The sequence below is a fragment of the Cololabis saira genome, chromosome 9 (assembly GCF_033807715.1).
Source record: "Cololabis saira isolate AMF1-May2022 chromosome 9, fColSai1.1, whole genome shotgun sequence".
Classification (NCBI taxonomy): domain Eukaryota; kingdom Metazoa; phylum Chordata; class Actinopteri; order Beloniformes; family Belonidae; genus Cololabis; species Cololabis saira.
Genome location: NC_084595.1, coordinates 33,472,886 through 33,493,596, shown reverse-complemented (window position 1 = coordinate 33,493,596; position 20,711 = coordinate 33,472,886). Strand labels below are relative to the sequence as shown.

General features: G+C 39.1%; 1 protein-coding gene across 3 annotated transcripts in view; it reads right to left on the bottom strand.

The window, feature by feature from the left end:
- The window catches only part of grid2 (glutamate receptor, ionotropic, delta 2), a 658,916-nt gene that overhangs the window by 35,806 nt on the left and 602,399 nt on the right, over positions 1–20,711 (bottom strand). For all 3 annotated transcript variants that reach the window (XR_009783115.1, XM_061729310.1, XM_061729311.1), the window contains exon 14: positions 7,231–7,397. Coding sequence is in view for 2 of the 3 variants with exons in the window: in XM_061729310.1 (XP_061585294.1) it covers positions 7,231–7,397 (167 nt within the window). In the remaining variant the exon portion in view is untranslated. The remainder of the gene's footprint in view (positions 1–7,230; positions 7,398–20,711) is intronic.

The following is a 20,711-nucleotide window of genomic DNA, read 5'->3' as shown; positions in this document are numbered from 1 at the left end:
TAATAAACACACAAACCTCTCTTGCCCCGAAACATTTCTAATCCCCACCTTCATACAAACCATGACAAAAATTTAGATGCCACAGTCTAACAGCCTAATTTAATTTCCACAGAGTGAAGGTATCCTCACAACTGCAATCTAGCAGGGCCTCTGAGGCGTGATTTATATGTGTGACAGAGATTTGTCATTGTAGTAAACATCATTGGGCCCCTCAAGCAGGCCATGCAAGAGGCTCTGCCGTGGTCCCCGTAGAAATACAGCATACCGTGTCTTTATTTTAGAAGAATTCAGCTATCAGATATCACGCCACTGATGAACAGTTGCCTGCAGCCAAGCAATAATGCAGCTGCACCTTCTTGAGATTACTTCCAAACAGTAAACTTAGTACCCTCTGTACCCTAGAGTGCTAAAACGGAAAACTAGGATTATAATAGGATAGTATGGAGAAAAAATAATATTAATATCATAACAATGAGCATATCTTTCAGTTAGTCAGAGCTGTTCATTCCTGCTAATTATCAGCTCATTTATCATCTACTGTCACTAAAGTTGTTGCACTGACTGACTGACTTCTAACACACACGCACACGCACACACACACACACACACACACACACACACACACACACACACACACACACACACACACACACACACACACAGGTCCATCATCCATCTGAAAGTAAAGGTAAACAAGAAGAACCATGCTTGCAGCACCCTCAAGATGTCCATCTGCTATGGATTATAGATCACCTAGATCTTCTATTTCAAATATTTATACCAATGCCTGCAGACAAGTAGACACAAAAGAATGCATGGCTTTGCAATTTTTCCTTCTTTCTTTAATCTCACCCCCTCAGCTTTTCAAAACAACATGTCGGTAGCTGTCAGTTTAAATTAACCAGTCATCCCTATTGTGGCACTGTTTTCTGACACTGGTAAATCTGCAGACTGACTCCATCAGTCAAAGAGGAGTAGCGCGCGCATGGGAACACATGCACACACACACACACACGGACATACACGGTACACGTTTATAAACATGAACTTGTGGCCACATTCACATTATGTGTTTCACAGTTCTGGCAGACGCTTGTATATTCGCATGCTTTCAAAAACCGTAACGGAGACTGGAAGTGGTGCGACACTTGAACGTGGACAATGGCTTCGTCACAACAAGGAAAATGGTGGGAAAATTATGTCGCTGTAGAAGACTGAGGAGAAAAGAACATTGCAACGTCTCTTGAAAAAGACAAAGTGTCAGAGCAAGTACATTTTTCTTATTTTCATTTTGCCTCCCGGGGACATGCACATAGCAAACAGTCCTTGAGCACATAGAACATGGACAAACACAGCGCCAAGAGTCGCTCCCCACATCCACGAGCCAATTACTGACTTTATATTTATTACTTGTTGCTACATTTCAATATTGTGTCATGTAAGCACTTTCAAAAGTTTTATTCTTTCATCTTTTGTTTTTGTGGTCAAAATTCATTAACTGTTTTTTTTTGTCAAGATCCAAATTACTTTGAAAATTTGAAATATAGGGCAACGTAAGATATAAATACAAGCAATCAACAAAATATCAATAAAAGTGTTTAAAGCTCCTAAAAGAGTATTATTAATTTAAGTTGGACTGAAAATAAATTTAAATAGTGTAAAGTATGTAATTAAGTCTTGAACATATAGTGACTCACTTATTTTGTGTTATTTATTTCTCCTCGACGACACTAAAATGAAAAAAAATATCAATATGTATTTATAATGCTACACATCCAGCTGATTATCAGTAAACGATCTTTTGCACAAAAACTTGTTTAGATCTCAAACAAGCAATTGTGAAAAAAGAATAATACTGATGCAACTTTTATTAATTTCAAGTCAAAGCCATGGGGATAATTGTATCCCGTAAGATGATCAGTAGGCCACATCTCTACTTTATACAGAGTTTACTTCCTTGTTGGGAGTGATGGCGAAAGGGACTGAGATTGAGTGCAAGTAGGGCACAGTGATGACATCACAGTAGTGTGATGTGTAGTAGTAGTAGTAGTAGTGTACCTTACCAGTGAAGGACTTGGGCTGTAAGGTAAAGCTCTGAATTTAGTGGATAGTTAGTGTCGTTATGTCTCCGGCTATGAATCTTGGATGATGACGTATGTACAAGATACAGCTCTTTTTTTTGGGTAAAGATTATGATTTTTCATTTAAATACATGAGGTCAGTTTAGAGTAATCAATTAGATTAGATTGTCCTTTATTCATCCCTCAGTGGGGAAATCCGCTTTGCGCAGCAGCAGTACACACAACACACAACACACACATGCAGCGAAAGAGGGATAAAAAGTAAAAAATATATAATTACAAAATATAAAAAGTATATACAGTGGAATGAAAATAAAAGTAGTGCAGTACGAGAAAGAAAAAACAACAACAAAAAAACAACACTAACACCACGGTCTGTGCATGAAAGCATTCATATACTAGCCATAACAGAACATGTGACCCCACAGCTGCCTAAAAATCCTGTAGCTTATGTTCATTGCTCACATATGTACTGATTAATCAGATACATAGCGGCTGACAAGTGCATAGACCAGAAAGTGGATATATTAATTCTGACAGTTTCTGTGACTGGGTATTGCCTGATGTAGTTTACATGTCAAAAAGATTAAACTTCTTCCTAGCAACATACTTCAACAGTTTCACATAAGAAGATAAAAAAGCCTCAGGGTAAAACTGCTGCACTTCCAGACACAGAGGAGTAAGTTGCACTTGAGGTAGCTCCTGCAGCTGAGATATATGCGTTACAGAGATGTTCAGCAGGTGCTGCTAGCTGGGAGGATGCCTCCAGGTTGACCCTGGACTTGCTGGACGGATTATATCTCCACGCCCATTTGGGAGCAGCTCAAGAAAATTGCTGGAAGCAGAGAAGCCTGAGGGGTTTATGCTCCTTCTGCCCACCTGGAGGGAAATGTAATGTACTACGAATATTGGAGAATGGATGGAAGGCTCAATGGATTGATGTAGGGGCTAAATAAACAGGGACAACACAGCACTGATCCTAGGGCTTTGCCTTTTTCATTAAGGAAAATGGCAGAAAGAACAATTTACCAGTGAGAGTCAAACCTCTGGAAAGTACTGTGTCCCAGGAAAAAAAAAAAAAAATTCAACAGATCGTAAACTACAAAGTAGAATTATAGAATGGAGACAGTAAAGCCTAGGGCTATAGTCATTATTTTTGTTTGTCATCGTGTCAAGATGTGAAATATGAAGGTGCAAAAATACTTTTGGCTTACATTGTATTCTGAGACGCGTTGAGCAGACAGACTACAACAACAAACTGACATCTGAAGGGGGTAAGGGGGTTCTGTGATAGCATTATAACAGATGCCGGCCACTTATGTAATTCTCCCCTCTGGCTGTGGTCTATTTTGGCCAGCTAGGCCAGCCTCATATCCTGTACTTTGTGGTGCCCTTTTTGAATTCCCCTTTTAATAGATGACACTCATAATTCACAAGCTCACTGATGGGAATAAATTCCTGTCCATCTCATTTTTGTGTACAATGCAGCCTGTCTGATGGGATATACTTAATAACGCTAATGCTTGTGTGCAAGTTCAACAACAGTTCCCCTTTAGTATTATGGATAAGCTCCATCAGAGCAGTTTACGCTTTATACCGCTTACAAAGTCTGTGACTGACTAATATAACACCTTATACTTCCTTTTTGCTACAACAGAGAGCAAACTTTACAGGCCAGCAGCACTGTCGACCCTCGGCCTCAGAAGATAAGGATTGTGAGTGGAGAAACAAGACAAAAAAAAACACACTAAAAAACATTGGATTGTGGCCAGATTAAAGAAATAAAATTATTTCAGAGATAATTGTGTTAGCATGCTAGTTGTAAATGTACATTTTCTTAGTCTTCAAGCTCGCACACTTTGGAGTTTATGGGTAAGTTATGTATTAATTGTTGCTTTTTCAGCTCTCTTATACCTAATAAAACTTGTTCAGTTTTGTCAAATACAGCTGAAAGTCATAAAACTCACAAAAATGCACCCAAAACCAAACAAAAGTATTCTCCAACTGCACCAAACAGTCTGCTGGCCACATGAAGCAGATATGTGACAGCAACAAGGTACGAATAATTAGAATTTCTGCAAATGTGTTGTTTCCATTTTCTTGTGATCCGTGTCATGGGTGTAGAGTCTGTCACCCTCAGAAATGACTGTTGTGTGTGCACCCGTATGTTCCCAATCCCTTCCCATCCAAGGCTAGCCCAAATATTGTTGGTGTGTTCAACACTATTTTCAGTAAAATATAATTCATAACTGCTGAGATAGATGTGAATAATTTGGCAAACCTGATCTGGTCTAGGGATGCAAATTATCGATTATTTCATTAATTGATAGTCGATAACCTTATCGATCGATCATCGATTAGTTGATAAGCGGCGTTTTTCCCCCATCTGAGATACAAACATAATTTTTTTTGCTTATATAAAATACAAAGGACATTTTAATGTATTCCTTAATCAAATATTTATTTGATACAAAAGTAACAAAAAGACATTTTTGTACCACAAGGAATATAATATAAAGTGCACTTCAAGGCTATTAGTAGTAGCAGCAGCTATAATAGTGTCATTTATGTCAAGCAAATTTTAAGTTCTAGTTACGTTTTAAGTGAGTTTTGGCAGTGTTCAAAATAAAATTATGAGACCTGCTGTATTGGAGCACATTTTCTTTTCGTTAAAACTGTAGCGGTGACAGATGTTTAGAGAAACCTATGTATGTACCGGGTGAAGGCTGATTTATGGTTCCGCGTTACAACAACGCAGAGCCTACGCTGTAGGCTACGGCGGCGGCTCTGCGTCGATTTAAGGCGGAACCATAATTCAGGCTTTAGGGGAACATATCGGAGAACAACCAGAAGAATATAGAGTGGATTAAAAATAAAAGTTAAGCACTGAGCTACATGTGTCTCCCGTCTGGGCCATTGCAGACTCATTGCCTGAGCATGATGTTACTAAAACCAAACATACTCATCTCTTTCTTCTAACTTTATGTGCGCGGCGCACCGCGTTGTGTCGCATTAAATGTGGTCCGGGCGTAATACCAGCTGGTGAAATTAAACGAAAAAAATAAATAAATAAATAGATTAATTGTAATCGTTAATTTTAATCGGGTAATTTCATAACGGCAATTAATCGAAAATCGATTAATTATTAACATCCCTAATCTGGTCTGCGGTAGAATGAGTTCAGATTATTGTTCGTCCGACTGTGAGCTTTCAAGGTGCTGTATGTTTTCACATTGACTTTACCAGTAATATAGTTTTAAAAACATTGAAAATGTATATTTAGACACAAATTACCCAAATAACCATCAAAGACCTTCATCAAAGGTACCGTATATCACCTGTGTGGTATTTTGGTAAAAGCATTTCACAAATATTTATATTGAAACTCAGGAAACTGCATCAGCTTGAGAAAAAGGGGAAACAAAACAAGAACATACTGTACATGTCATTTAATTCAAGATGACTGTTTTACTCAAATGTAGCAAAAGGTGGTGAAGCTATTCTGTTGAAAAAATACTATGAAGGTCAATAAGCTGTTGTTTAATTTTTGAGGGGACTACAAATACATTAACAAGTGCAAATATTTGCTATGGCCAGACCACAAAAGATAACCAAACACTAAAACTATTTTTCTCCACAGAGTCTAGGCACAGACTGCTAATAAAATTCCTGTTAAGCCTCCACGCTGTGCTTCATTAATCTGTGTAATAGAGAACGTCAGAATGACAGATCTAAAAATCACAGCAAAGAAAAATAAAACAATTATACATGTGCAACCACTTTTTTCTCCTGATAATTTGACTCTGTGTTCGGCTTGAATCAACAGATCCAAACCGTCTTCCCAGAAGTGCCATAACGCCCCTGAAATAATAGGAATGAAATGGAAATGTGGCCTGTCAATTAACTGCTGGTTTATTTTAATAAAACCTATTAAAAGGCAACATTCTGAAGAGAAACATTTTCCCAGATATGGAGCTATTAAGAGACAGTCCTCGCCATTCACACAATGTTATATTTTGGGCCATGCAGAGCTGAGTTAAAGTCTTTTATAGACACATGCACACACTATCATAACAACAACACTGACTACTTTACATAATGTAATTTTCAGCATTTTAATGAAGGCATTAGACATTGTACTTTCCCTCATCTTGAAATGATCTCATGCTTGATCGCAAATAAAGCCACGTTAATTCTCTGCTGGGATATGAATGATCCTCACGAGGCCCTCATGGAAACACTTCACCCCAGTCAAGTGAAACTGCAGCCTGGTGATGTGATTTAGGTTGCAGCATGACTTCAGAGATTAATGAAAACAGACAAACAAGGACTCTCTTAAGACTGCAGGAACACGGCACGGTTGCCAGAGGCAGATGAGTGAGGGATATTTGTGTGCTGGCTGCAGAAATGACGCTTTCTTATTCCCTGAAGGTATCAAAACAGATAAGTAATCAAAATCGGTCATTGTTTGGATTAAAGATATAGTTCAGACTGTGTGCTGCCAAAACAAGTGGAACAAATGAGATCAGCTTGAAAATATACGCAATTCATATCAGTTTCAGTTTTTACTATATTGTATCACATTTCTAAAATAGTCATCTGAGGATATTTTACAGGTCGAGGTCAAGACCGTACTATATTCAAAAGAGATGACACGTTTTTCTCTCTTTGGGAAAACCCTTGCTGACAAGCCTCTTGTTGATTTATTTGTGTGGCAAAGTTGTCACATTTACTCAGCATCAACGTGAAGCATCGGCGCACACAAGCTGTTTCAGTGCCATTTCACTCTTTCCACTGGAAGATAAATCTACAAGTCAACCTCCCATGTCGTTGGTATCTTATTTAGACAGCAAATTCCTCACAAGCACGGCCGAAGCAAACTTTACAGAAGTTGCTATGTCTAATGATATTTAAAACAATGAATCTAAATTCAAAGAGGTAGAATTAAATGCATTTTCCAAGAATATTTGAGATGAGACATACTAAGTTAAGAAAAAAAAAAACATCTCAGGTTTTTAAAGGCAAGATGACTGAGATGAGGAGTAACAAAAAGCAGCCCATCAGTGCCCTATCATGCACTCATATACAACAGTTGAAACACAAGCAAAGATACTGCTGACCGCTGCTCGCTGCTCGTCCTGACTCTTACCTCTGGGAGAAGATGTCCCTGTAGGGGCTGCCGTGCTGCATGGCAATACCATACCCACGGTCTGGCGCGCTGTTGCTGACAGTGTTGAAGGAACAATCTTCATCATTATTAGCAACGTACTCCAGCACTGCTGCATCCCAAATGAAGCCAAACCGCCCATATTTCACCTTAAAGAGAAGGGAGGGAAAAAAGTATTTAACAGCTGCTTTGCATGGTTTAGACAGGAACAACTTAACTTTAGAAACTGAGTTATTGAGATAATTAAAGTGATCCATGACCGCCAAACAATGTGAAACCTAATTTATTCAAAGCTTTTTATTCGCAGAATGTGTGATGAGAACATTACATAAGGGAAGTGTAAGAGGAGTAATTTACCATAATGCACAGAGATTTCACGGCTACTGTCTTTTAGCACCTTAAGTCCAAAAAAATTAAAATCCCCCCCTGGGTAACACTTTAAACCTTGCTGTGTGCTGTGAGGTGTGTGACGTTTACAGCACAGCCATTTCACTATTCAACATTTCCTCTCGACTGGAGATATCTGCAGTCGTAACATCTTAACTGCTTTCAGACACGAAACCCAACATACCATTCAGGCAAGTCTTTAAATACTACTGAATGAATCGTAGCCAACTTTTAGACTAATTAGTGCTAAATGGGATATTTAAGGACATCATCCTTTTTTTTCCCAATCCTGACGAGTTGCTCTTCCTGTCTCTTATTTCCTAACTCCATTTATAAACTCCCCACAAAATTGCAGGACTGTGAGTAGTTTGGATTTGGAGCGAGACAGCAGTTCCTGACTGATATGGAAGTGCACATGAAAATATATATCCAATTCTTTTAGCCTACTGCTATCCCACCCAAGTGCCACTCATCTAACTTCTGGCTTGAGACTCATGCAGAACTAAGTTTCCTTGCAGTTCCTCGACTGAAAACAGACGCTGGCTCCAAAAGTGAGTGAATCACCATTGACTCCCATGTTAAAATGTCCAACTTTAGAGCAGAAATAAACATATTTAAACATTTTTTTTGGTATTAATCATTTGATTTGACAGCAATGACAATTCTGAGGGGGGTGATTTTTTTGTTGTTGTTGTACTACACCATGAGAGTTTATAGAAAGCAATACATTTATTTGTAAACTGATTGATTGACAGTCGGTCAATCAGCTGATGCCTAGCCCCGATCACTTCCTCATCTGTAATTGTCATGCTACCGTGTCTAGTGAAGCAACCGGCTGTTCGAACAAACCCAGCGTCGGCTAAATGCAGCAACAGTTTTTGATTTCACCATCCAGAACATGTTACACAGTATATTCTGTTGTAAACGCCTGCTGGCAGCTCTGGAGATATTTCCACAGGGATCCGCTGAAGAAGCTGGTAGCCAAAGATAACTTTGATTGACATGCGGTGGGCGTGTTCCCTTTGGCTTCCCGAGCAACATACTGTAGCTATGCCCTGTACAACGAAAAAAGAGGCTTCAAACTGCTCCTCAGAAACAAATGGGTGACATGACATAATGCTTCGGCCTTTGCGTTTTACAGTTTGTGATCCCAAACCAGCATCAAGATGGTTACTATGCTAGCAAGTTATAAACTCTGCCATCTTTGGAGATTTGGACACAAATAGACCACCTAAGCACTAAAGGTTCTGGCCTCTGTCTGAAATAAACATCACTTAGTTGTGTATTGAATTTATATGTAGGCTGCATACTTTGTGCAACTGTATACTGTCAAACTGTGTGTACGTGTGAGGTGGGAGACTGCAGCTTATTATCCCTCAAAAAACACAAAAAAAGACACTGGATGAGAATTATAGCAACTATGTAGAGCAATGTTTTTTTCAAAAAAAAGAAACAGAAAGAGAGACAGAATTGAAGAGAAAACATGGAGGCTGTGATATTTATACCCTAACCCTTCTTGACAAGCATGAACTTGGAAAAAAAAGTGGATATTAAGTAGAACAGACACTAACATACACTTACACAGACACACATTTCTTTCACAACGCATTATTTTGGATTGTGTGTGTCATTAACTTTAATGGGGCTTTATGAAATTTTCAAACCTCCCTGTCTTTTAGTGTGTGTAAGCGTGCACATGGTGTGTCTCTTGGTTTCTTGGTCTGTTTGATTACTAATGTCTGCGAAATGACAAGCCTTTTTCACACAGCCTGTGGTCTGCTGGAATGTGCAGGTGTGTATTTGGGATGTTCACACGCGTGTGTTCAATAATTCACCGCATGGTATCCTAATGGCTCCTTCCACTCTTTATATCATTAAAAGCAGAGAAAAAGGCACTGCTATTACTTTGAAGAATAATTTCATGGTTTTTCATAATCGCTATTGAAATGAAAAGTTTAATGTATTTGTAGCAAAAAAATCAGTAAAACGTTTGTTTGAACAGTTTACGATTGAAGATTTAATTACACTTCATTCACTATACTTTGCCGAAAAAGGCCTGAATGCTCATTTTGGGACAGTAAAGACGCTGACACCTCTGGAAAGAGTCAAAGCTCTGCTATTCTCATAAACAATGCCATTATCATTTGTGAACATTTTCTCTAAGCTAAAATAGAAATATAATATTTTACCAGTCCCATAAAAGATTTAAGACTTTGTCTCATGACACAAGCTCTGTGTACACAAACTACAAGAACATGCACAATACGTTTTTATCGACATTCGGAAGATAATAAATTAGATTTGGTTGAAATCTCCTGTTTCATAAAAATGGAAAAAATAAAAATGATACATTTTCAATACCGAACCTGCAGCTCTAGAGTTGAGGTAGCACCAGTGGCGGCTGGCCGATAGAGGCAGTAGGGTGGCAGCCCCACCAGTCACCACAAGGATAAAGATTTAAATAAAATACTTTGAAATATATGTTGTTGTTTTTTTTTTTTTAGATGCGCAAGATAAATAGTATATAGTTAGTGAGTAAAGCTCTTTATGTTTTATCTATACTGTTTGAAGTCACTGATTGGTCACGTGTTTCCTCCCAGGTACTCAAGTATCTTTGCCCATAGACTTTTGTTCTAAGATGTACATGCGCAGTTGCTTCTCTTCAATACAAGAGATTGGAGCTTGTCGGGCTACGCTACGTCACTTCCGTCCGTCACAAGGTGCAGCAGAGTGAGTTCAAGAACTGCTGTGGTGCTGTGGCTCTGCACCAGCTCTTCATGGTGAATAATGTTCAAGACACCTTCTCAGAGACCGTGGCTCTGCCTAACATCATCATCACAACTCCTATGACTACAGCTGAATCTGAGAGCTGCTTCTCAACACTTAGAGAATCAAAACTTTCCTCAGGAACACAATGGCACAGCATCGTCTTCATGCATTGGCCATGCTCTCTATGGAGAAGAAACTTGTCAAAAACATCCCTGACCCTAACCATAGAGTCATTGAGAAATGTGCTTCTCTCAAGGATAGACGCATGTCATCCTAATATTGCTATTGTTAATTTCATTTATTCAAATACACTGATGTGATACTTTAGTACATTATTTGCCTGCTTTTTGGTACATGTCCATTTTGGATGCGATTTTTGTGCTTTTGTTGTTCTCTCATATGTAAGTCGCTTTGGATAAAAGCGTCTGCTAAATGATAGTTGTAGTAGTAGTAGTAGCGCGTTTCTTGTTCATACATTCACACAAACACTCATATAGTGAGTCTGTAGTTTACACGCAGAATTTGAAAAGCTTTTCTCTCTACAGTCACACACCGATGAGCATGGTGGGAATCATGTGGGGGTAAAATATCTTGTCCAAGGAAACTTTGAGAGCTGGAGAGTCTGAAGATTGAACCACTGATCTTTTGATTGGAAGATGACTACCTTAATACCTGAACCAAATCCAACCCCCTGGCTCTGGGAGTCGATGTTATTGACTGTTTTTTTTATCTCTTTGACCACAAAGTCTTGCTTTGTTTCATTCTCTTATTTATGTATCTTTTTATATGAAGTGGACAAAGATGGTAAGATACAGGATGTGGAATGTGAGATCCTTGCAGGCGCCATCTAAAGACCTCTACTACTTTCTCTGAATGTGGTTGTCCTTGGTTCTGTCTTTCATCTTATTAACTGATCATTATAAATCTCTGTTAATGGAGTTACTGTAACTCAGCCAAACTTTGTTTGATTACACCGCAGCTCCCACACTCTAAAGGACAACAGAGGAAAAACAACACATCACTGCAGTTTAAGCTCGTAAGCACTGTTTACCCTTGAAATATATACGATTGATACCAAAATGTTATTTGTTTTTAAAGCTGTTCATGGTTTAGCTCTGTAGGGAATTACAGACACCACATTTCCTCAAATAAAAACAGTGATTCAATTTGAAGATAGATTTATTTTATTGGCCAGGGGCCACAAACACAAAGGCTGGTCCTTGACAAAGGCACGTTAGAGAGAGGGAGGGAAGAACATCTAATAAAATCTTGAACATTTTTTGTTTTGTACTGGACGAGTTTTCTTTTGACACACTGAAATCATAGGTTGTAGTACGTTTACCAGATTTAATAACATTACATTTGATCAAATAAGAATAATATTAAAGATTATTTAAAGTTATTTTATAGATATATAAAAATAAATCACCTTCTTGTCAATAATGAAATGTCTTATTTCTATCTAGTCAAAAATGAGGGTAAAAAAACAAACCCATGAAAACGAATAAGAAACATTGAGTGATGATCAAGATGGTTCCTGATTGCTGTCCTGTGCTTAAGCCCAGGCAACCAGAGCTGAAGATCATCAGTGTTTGGTGGTGGTGATGAGAATGGAGGCTTACTGAGCCAGAGCAATCACCATCTATCCCAAAAGGAACCCTAGTTGAACACTGAGGTTTGTTTTCTCCTGACTGTTCAGGACTCAAGCATCTATGAAAACTCAAGGGGAAACTTCTGCAAATGACCCATCTATTCCTGATGCCCTTAATATAACATTTACTATTACTACAACTACTGTCATTTAGCAGACGCTTTTATCCAAAGCAACTTACATCTGACAGGATGACACAAGTGAGAAATCACATAGGAGGGTCCAGCTGGATAAGTGCTGGTCAGACTGCTGTGAGTCCAGTTAGACACAGGTGCTGCCATGTTAGTGCTAGAATTTTTATTTTATTTTTATATTTATATCATTTGATATAATTAGCTTGGCTTACATCACCTCCCCTGCAACCATCAGTGTTTCTACATTGTGAGTAGCCCACCAGTACGGTTAATGAAGATGTGAGAAGGTCCATGCAAGCTGTGGGCCCAGATAATGCCAGACTGCTTTTCTTGAACGACAGCCCTGCCTTCAATACCATCATCCCACAAATCCTGGTGCAAAAAACTATAAGCACTCAGAGTTAAAACAACATTTTTTCAACTGAGTTATGCAATTCTTAATCAACAGGCCAGAGACAGTAAAATCCACAACATCTCCTCCTCTCCCATCATCTGGCCCTCGTCAGGGGTGCGCTCTGAGCTCATTGCTCTACACTCTGCTGACTTCTGACTGCACATCCAAGTACTCAGACAGTAATACTGACAAGTCTGCAGACGACACAGCAGTGGTGGGACTGATCTTCCACTTCAATGCGTTGGAATACAAGCAGGAGATGAAACATCTGCAGTGTGAAAAATCACTGCTTCAATGCAAATATGGTAAGTGAGTGTGGATTTCAGGAGGGAGGTTTTCACCTGCCCTTAACTTGAAGAACCAGCTGTTGTGTTGGTCTCAAGCTTTAAATACCTGGGGGTGCACATTTTTCTTGATAACTTTTTTTTTCTTTTTTTAAGAGAGCTTTTCAGTGCCTCCACTTTTTGTGGCGTGCAGGTCTGGGTATCCTATAAGATAAAAAGCAGCTTCTTTCTTCATTTACCATACTTGATAGTTTTGGTTATAGGCAATTTAAGGAAATGGCACTTTTGTTTGATCTGACAGAGGGGACTAACAATTTAACCGTAATACAAGGTGAGTCTTTTTAATACAAACACAGAGAAACTGTCACATACGTTTTCACTTTCAGTCTCTTCCATGTCATGTTTGAAATAGATGATAAAAAAACCCTAGTTTACTTTATTCTAGTTTACTTAAGCTTCTTTTATAAACCACCTTCAAAATATTGAGCTTTGACAAACCTGTCTAAGAACAATGGCCACGCTGTTGCTGTGTTTAAATGTTCATAATAAAGAAACTGTGACTTGATTGTCAGCTTGTACTGTACATAAAGTTATAACCGAGATCTTGTTTCAAACAAAGGAGGAACAGAAGCTACAAATTTTGTGCATTGTCATATAATACTGAACTTGAGGAAATATACATGTATTATCAGTAGTTGATCAACGTATAGATGAGCGCATTCTCAACATCAAAAGATAATTTGCTTCGTGGTTGCTCTTGCTCAGGGGTGGGAATATCCAACAATAGCAGCCTGTCACTTTTGTACAATACACAAACAAAAGCATCAATCAAGAAATCCAAAAAGACTCATAAATGAATATGGCCCTCCAGTGGGCTGTGCTCATGATGTATTTGTGGTGCTAAATATGACTACTAAAAGTAACCTTCAAGAGTTTCATAAACCGTCCACTATAATGAAACATGGAGCAATAGGAGCCTGATTGTTCTTGCTTTTAATACTTAGACCTTTTACAATGACAGTGACATTGGACAGTGTACTGAATTAAAAAGTAAAAAAAAATATTAACAATGTTCAGTCTTAAGGTCTTAATCTTGCTGAAAATGCTTGAACTCACTCGGATGAAATCATCAAGCTATGGCAGAATGTAATTGATATGCAAGTCTCATTTGTTTAACACTGACATCTGTCTCTACATTATATTCTCCACATAACCACTCTGCACACACTCTTACCTTTGCTCCCCAGGTTTTGACTCAAATTGCACCATATTAATCAGTGCAGAAGTTCATCTCTACAGAAACACTGTGAGATACTAACTACATACACAGATGCTAATTAAAATGACCAAGATAAAAAGAAAGGTCTGCACAGGATCACACTAAACAGACGACACAGCAGGGGAAAAAACGATATATACAACTACTCTTATAAGGAAATGGTTCTGATTTCCATTCCTTGGTTTTGGCCTGACCAAAACCTCATCTCAAACCATTTGCAGCACATCCAACTCTGATGTGCGTTGGCCACTGCTCTTCCTTTGAATCCCTATTTAAACTGTGTAGTCAAAGGACAGGACAGGGGGAGTCGCTGAGTTTCAATTCAGGAAAAGGCCCTGGACTCAACTGCAACCAAAAAGAGTACATATATACAAATACTGTCACATCAATGAACCATAATCATGGGGTCTTTTATTATTTTACAATTATATTACTATTAGCTCAGCTCCTCTAATCTCCCCCCACTTGGCAGGTCAGATCACAACCTGATTCACCTCTACCTGTCATGTGCCTTGGTGACGAACCAGCCTGTAACCACAAAGGCCATGAGGAGATGGTCTGAGGTGGCCTATGAGACACTGCATGGATGCTTTACAGCTTGCCCCCTAAGCAGAACTTTGGTCAGCTGTTGTTTTTAAAGTGCTTTATAAATAAACCTGACTTGACTTTGAGGTAACAGGCTGGCAGACGCTCTGTGAGACGTATGCAGAACACATTGATGGGCTCACAGAGTGTGTAACGGACTATATCAACTTTCGTGTTTACACCATTGTCCCACTAGAGACTGTTCTTTGTTACCCGAATAAAAAGCCGTGTTTAACAAAGGAATCAAAATCCTCAATAATAAAGAGGGCTTTCAAAGCTGGCAACAGGGAAGAGATGCGAACAATCCAGAGGGAGCTGAAGGTGAAGATCAAGGAGGCCAAACAGAAGTACAGGAGGAAGCTGGAGTGGAAACTCTAGCAGAACAACATGAGGGAGGTCTGGAGTGGATTGAGGGCCGTCACTGGCTTCAGACCCGCCAGCAATAGAGGAGTTTGGGGCAGCGTGGACTGGGCAAATGAGATGAATTTGTTGTTTAACAGATTTGACATGGTGATCCCAGCTCGCCCTCCTCTGGACTCCTCTGCTGCACGCCTGCAGTTAGCGCCCACTCCACTCTCTATCTCTGCCACTTCCTACAGCCACTCATCCTCCAGTCATGAAGACCCTGGAGAGACTGATTCTGCATCAGCTCCGACCCATGGTTCCACCACTACTAAACCCCCTCCAGTTCGCCTACCAGCTCCGCCTAGGAGCTCAATTATGTCTACAATGAGCTGGACAAGCGAGCACTGTGAGAGTCATGTTTTTTGACCTCTCCAGTGCATTTAGCACCATCATGCCGGTTTTACTGGGTGAGAAACTGACAACGATGCAGGTGGAGCTCCTTCTTGTGTCCAATATTGTGGATTACGTGATGGGTAGACCCCAGTATGTGCACCTGCAGCTCTGTAGGTCAGGCAGATTAATCAGCAACACCGGAGGACCATCCTCTCTCCCTTCCTCTTCCCCCTGTATACAACAGACTTCAGATTCGGCACAGAGACCTGCCATCTTCACAAGCTTTTTGATGTCTCTGCAATAGTGAGATGTATCAGCAAGGGTGAGGAGACTGAGTACGGGGGTGTGGTGGACAATTTCATCACGTGGTGTGAGCAGAAACATCTGCAGCTCAATGTGCCAAAGACTAAAGAACTGGTGGTGGACCTGAGGATGACCGGGGCTCCAGAGACCCCCGTCTATCTGCAGGGTCACCGTGGACCTGGTGGAGGAATATAAGTACCTATGGACTAAAAATACAGACGCCCTCTACAGGAACGGCCGGCATTGTCTATATTTTCTGAGGCAACTTAAGTCCAACATCTGTCGTACCGTTCTGCGGGTGTTTTACGAGTGCCATCATCTATGCTGTTGTGTGCTGGGGCAGCAGACTAAGGTTAAGGACGCCAGTGGACTTAAACCATACTGGACAATTCCTCAAATCCTCTCCAAGATGTGCTGGCCAGCCAAAGAAGCACCTTCAGTAAAAGACTTATTCCTCCACGCTGCACCAAAGAACGTCACAGGCAATCATTCCTGCCAGTGGCCATCAAACTTTACAACTCCTCACTTCATGCACAATAACCAGCTTGACACGATATTTTATGTCTTTATCTTGTTTTATGCGTATATTTTATCTTGTACATTGTTGGGGGTGGGGTTTGCAAATTCAGCTCATTTTGTCATTTTAGTTTGTGACTCTTATTTAATATATTTATTTAATCTTAATCTTTGTAATTTCTGCACTGGAGTGCAGTGGCGAAAGAATTTACCGTAAGGGATAAATGAAGTATATTCTATTTTATTTCCTAGTTCATGAACGTGAGATGAGCAACCCAGTGAGATCCTTAATAACTAAATCATCGGTAATCTCAGTATCTTCATTCTTTCTCCATTCGCCCATGACTTTTGCCCCTTTTTTAATTTCCAAGCTCCCTCCTTGCCAAGGTGGAGACAAAAGTCAACCAATTTTGTTTCTTTTTCATGGCTTGCACTTAGTGTGTCCTGTATATCATTTAAAATGACTGTTGTGAAGATGGAGCGTGATTAATGAAAACAGTGAGGTAACTGAACCATGATCCTGAGTTATTTAAAACTGCACCCCCGATTTGTGCTTTCATCCAGACATAGCACTATGAAACAGGGAGCACGGCTGAAATAATCAGTCATCTGCGTAAGCGTCATAAGCGTCTTTGAGATCTTTTAAAAGCGCTCTATAAATAAAATGGATTATTATTTATTATTATCTTTTTGTATGATTCTCTCTAACTAGTTCTAAATAAGGATGCAAAATGCCATTTGGTTTTAAAAGCAATATACCGCTATCTCTGCTGCTGACGATGTGGAGCAGGCGCATTACCAAAAACACCATTTGTTTCTTCTTCTCCAAGCTCCTCAAAGGCCCCATGAGTGAATTCTACTTAATCTAATCACATTCACATTTGTTGATGTGTTTCATGTTTCAGGACTGATCAGCAACACATAGATAAGAAAGAGATTAAAATAGTGATTAATACTGTAGAGGTGTGAAGACATAGCTCAAAATGAAGATTTTCCGTTGCATCTCCGTGATATTTGGACCAAAGCACGTCAGACATTTCTTTAGGAGCTCTTGGAGTTTTGTTAACATCTGAAAAACCTTTCAACACTGAGTTGAAAAGTAACAATGAGAAATTAAAAAAAAAAAAAAACCTGTCCGTTTTTGATCAAAAATAGCTTTGGATCAACAGGGTTGTTCACAGTAAGATGATCCACCTTCAAACCAATGAGGGAAATAGCATGAATAAACAAACAAGTTCAACTTCAACTTCAAGTCTGAAGTTTCTTGCAGACAACTGTACCTTTCAAGGTGAGCAAATACACCCCCAGACTTATAAAACTCCTCCTAGATGATACTTTCCATTCCTAATACTGATCCTGGCCAGTGACTGTCTGTTTTTTTTTATTGGTCTCTCTATCTGATTCATGGTTCAAATACAGTTTGGCCTCTGAATGTAGCCCTGCTCAAATTTAAAATCAGCCAAACATACTCTAGGATCTATTGTCCCTTCTTGTGTCTGCCTTTTTTTTAATTTCTTCTCCTCTCACAGAAAAATATGGATCATTTTAAGAGAACCACCATCTAGAAAAAAACCCATCAAAAACTGATTAATTTTGCTCTAAATTTACACACACTGATATTATATATATATATATATAATATATAAATCGTTTAGAACCTGAGCTCAGAGAACACGTGGATGGTGGTGAAGTGGCATTGCTAAAAGAAGTCTAATTAAAAAGCATTGGTTTGATTTCTGAGTGGTAGCTTTTGTAGCCTCGTAATGTATATATATTTCTTTTCACTTTTACTCATCATTTCAATAGTAAAATAACTAGTTGATTCAATTGAGGTATGAACTGCCCCTGATTAGGTCTCAGGAAGTATAGTGGTTTGGGTAACCAAGCGCTAAAATTGCACTTGATTTCTGCTCTCCTCTAAAGGAATGAGGGAATCTTCAATCTTTACACACTTCCCTGTCTCAGTGGTCCTCCCCATTGTAACACAGCCACAGGAGGAGAAGCTTGGTAGTTGTTGGAACAACCATCAGAAGTAGAAAATGATGAAGTACAAATACTCTGTTACTGGACCTAAACAGAATTGTGGCATCTGAGTAGTTTATTTTATTTTATTCATTAACAAATTATTACTTTTACCTGCTATATTTTAAAAGAAAAAAAATCAGTTTTTTTGTAATCCTTACAGAAAGAGCCTGTTGCTTGTTACTAAACCTGTTACTAATATGACCTAGGCAAGTAACATAAAGTAATCTAAGCTTTTAAAAAGGTTTTGATGTTTACTTAAATTAGATATATCACAATTATTTAAAAAATGTCTTCATTAAATATCTACGACTTGTTTTGTTGACAACACCACAGAGAAACTGTACAAAATCTCCATTTGAAATCATATCTTCACTGCTGTGTTCACAGCAGCCACTTTAAGGGGGTGGATTCAACCACTCAAGACTTTAGCTTCAGATGTGCAGCAACTGTAGCTTGGTAGGAAGCTGAGAGGAGACAAAGGAGGCTCACTGACCTCGGCCACCCGAAAACAAAGTGACAGAGTTCTACTATATCTTTGACATAGCAGTAACTTCAAACACCCAAAGAAATGGCCTCAAGCATTTTTTCCTCATAACATGTTCCCTTTGAGAAAAAACACTGGAGTCAGTACTTCAACTTTATGTCTTTCTTGCCCTTCACATCATGTATCAGTAAGAAATTCACTTCTGTTTTTTTTTGTCTGTAACACCAGCCTTTATCTCTCAGTGACCTAATCAGTTTTAAACAGAACTAAATCTGCTTCTGTCAGGGTTGAACATACTGCAAATGTGAAGAATTTGATTCTCAAGACTTGGAAGCAGCAGAAAAATGTATAAACTCTTGCCGGCATGTGGTGCTTATCTGTAATAAAAGGCGAGACAGTCTACTAACTTTTTGTTCATGCTAAGTTTTGTTTGTCTTTACTTTAAAGTGATAGTGTGACTGACCAATGGCAAGTTGATATGACAATGCAGACTTGTAAGGGAATGCAGGAGCCAATTACTTCATGTACACAGAAAATCCGCCGCTGTTCATTTGTCAGTTGGTTGTAATCAGTGTTATTTGAAAACTATTGAGATTAAAAGTAACACTTTCAGAATAAATTTCATCAAGTGTTAGTGTATATTTTGGGGATGAGATGCTTTCCAACACCTGCGGTGTAAATTTGACCACACCGTAAATTCCAACATCAACACTTATGTGTTTACCAGCGTTAATCCCCGAACACCAGTGTTGGAGTAACTGTGGTTCAGTGTTATATTATTAACTATTTTTCTAGTGTTGAATTTAATAATGCCATCCATACAATGTTGCATATCGAGTGAATGTAAATATAAGCTTTTCACATTGAAATAAACAATCAATAAGCATGCTAGTGAAGACAATCTCATCAGTGTGGCACAAATGTTGAATCACACTCACCACCACCTTATGTGACCTCATGGGAAGGGTTTACTTTAAATGAAGGTTTTATTTATAAAATGAGATCATTAAGCTGTGGCATTTACCATCAAATCTCTCATCACTGTTAATAATGTAACTGCTGGTTCTGAACTGCCTTCACAGCAAACTCTCACCACATACTTCTGCATATGTTTTCTTGCATCACTCTGCTTTGATTTGTTTGATTTTGATACGCGAGATAGGCACAGACAACAACTTCAAAATCGACTATTCATACGTCTGATGTGATAACCACCAGAGATCTAAAGCTTCTCTTAGTTTCTGAATATTGGAGATAGTATATCTCCCACTTGCCAGAAGCAACACCAAAATTTGCTTTCCGTTCATGCCTCTGTGGAGTGAAACAAGACATCATCACATCTATATGCAAACCACAACCAAGATACTTCTGTTACTTTGCTCCAGAATGAATGGCAATTAATTTACCTGTAAATTGTGAGGCTCTCAGAAGCTGCGAGAGGAAAATGCAACAGAAGTCTGATTCATCAAATATTGTTTGCTTTTGTTCTTGTTTATAAAAGACATAATGTGAATGACACAGGCAGGAGATAAGAGGATGTTGTGTGTCTGTAGAAAGTGTTGGAAGCGTGACAGGGGTTAATAACAGTGAAATGTTTGATACAAAGCTAATTAATTAAGGTCCTCACAGACCTACTAATGGTTCTGTCTATCCTTGAGCCAAGCGGTTCTGTCTCTTGGCCTGTCATGGCCTCTTTTTGGACTGGCATCTCATTCTGTTGCCTTTGTTTGGGCTTCATTTGAACAATCAGGGAGAACAACAATGGGAAGCTGATGCTCAGCCAAAAATGTCCTCCCTCTGTGCACGAGCTGGCTCCATGCAGATATGTGAAGATCTGAAAAAAGATAGGATCAGGTGCAGGGAAATCAATCAAAGCAAGAAACGCAGAGACAGCCCCTCCTCCTTTACACATCG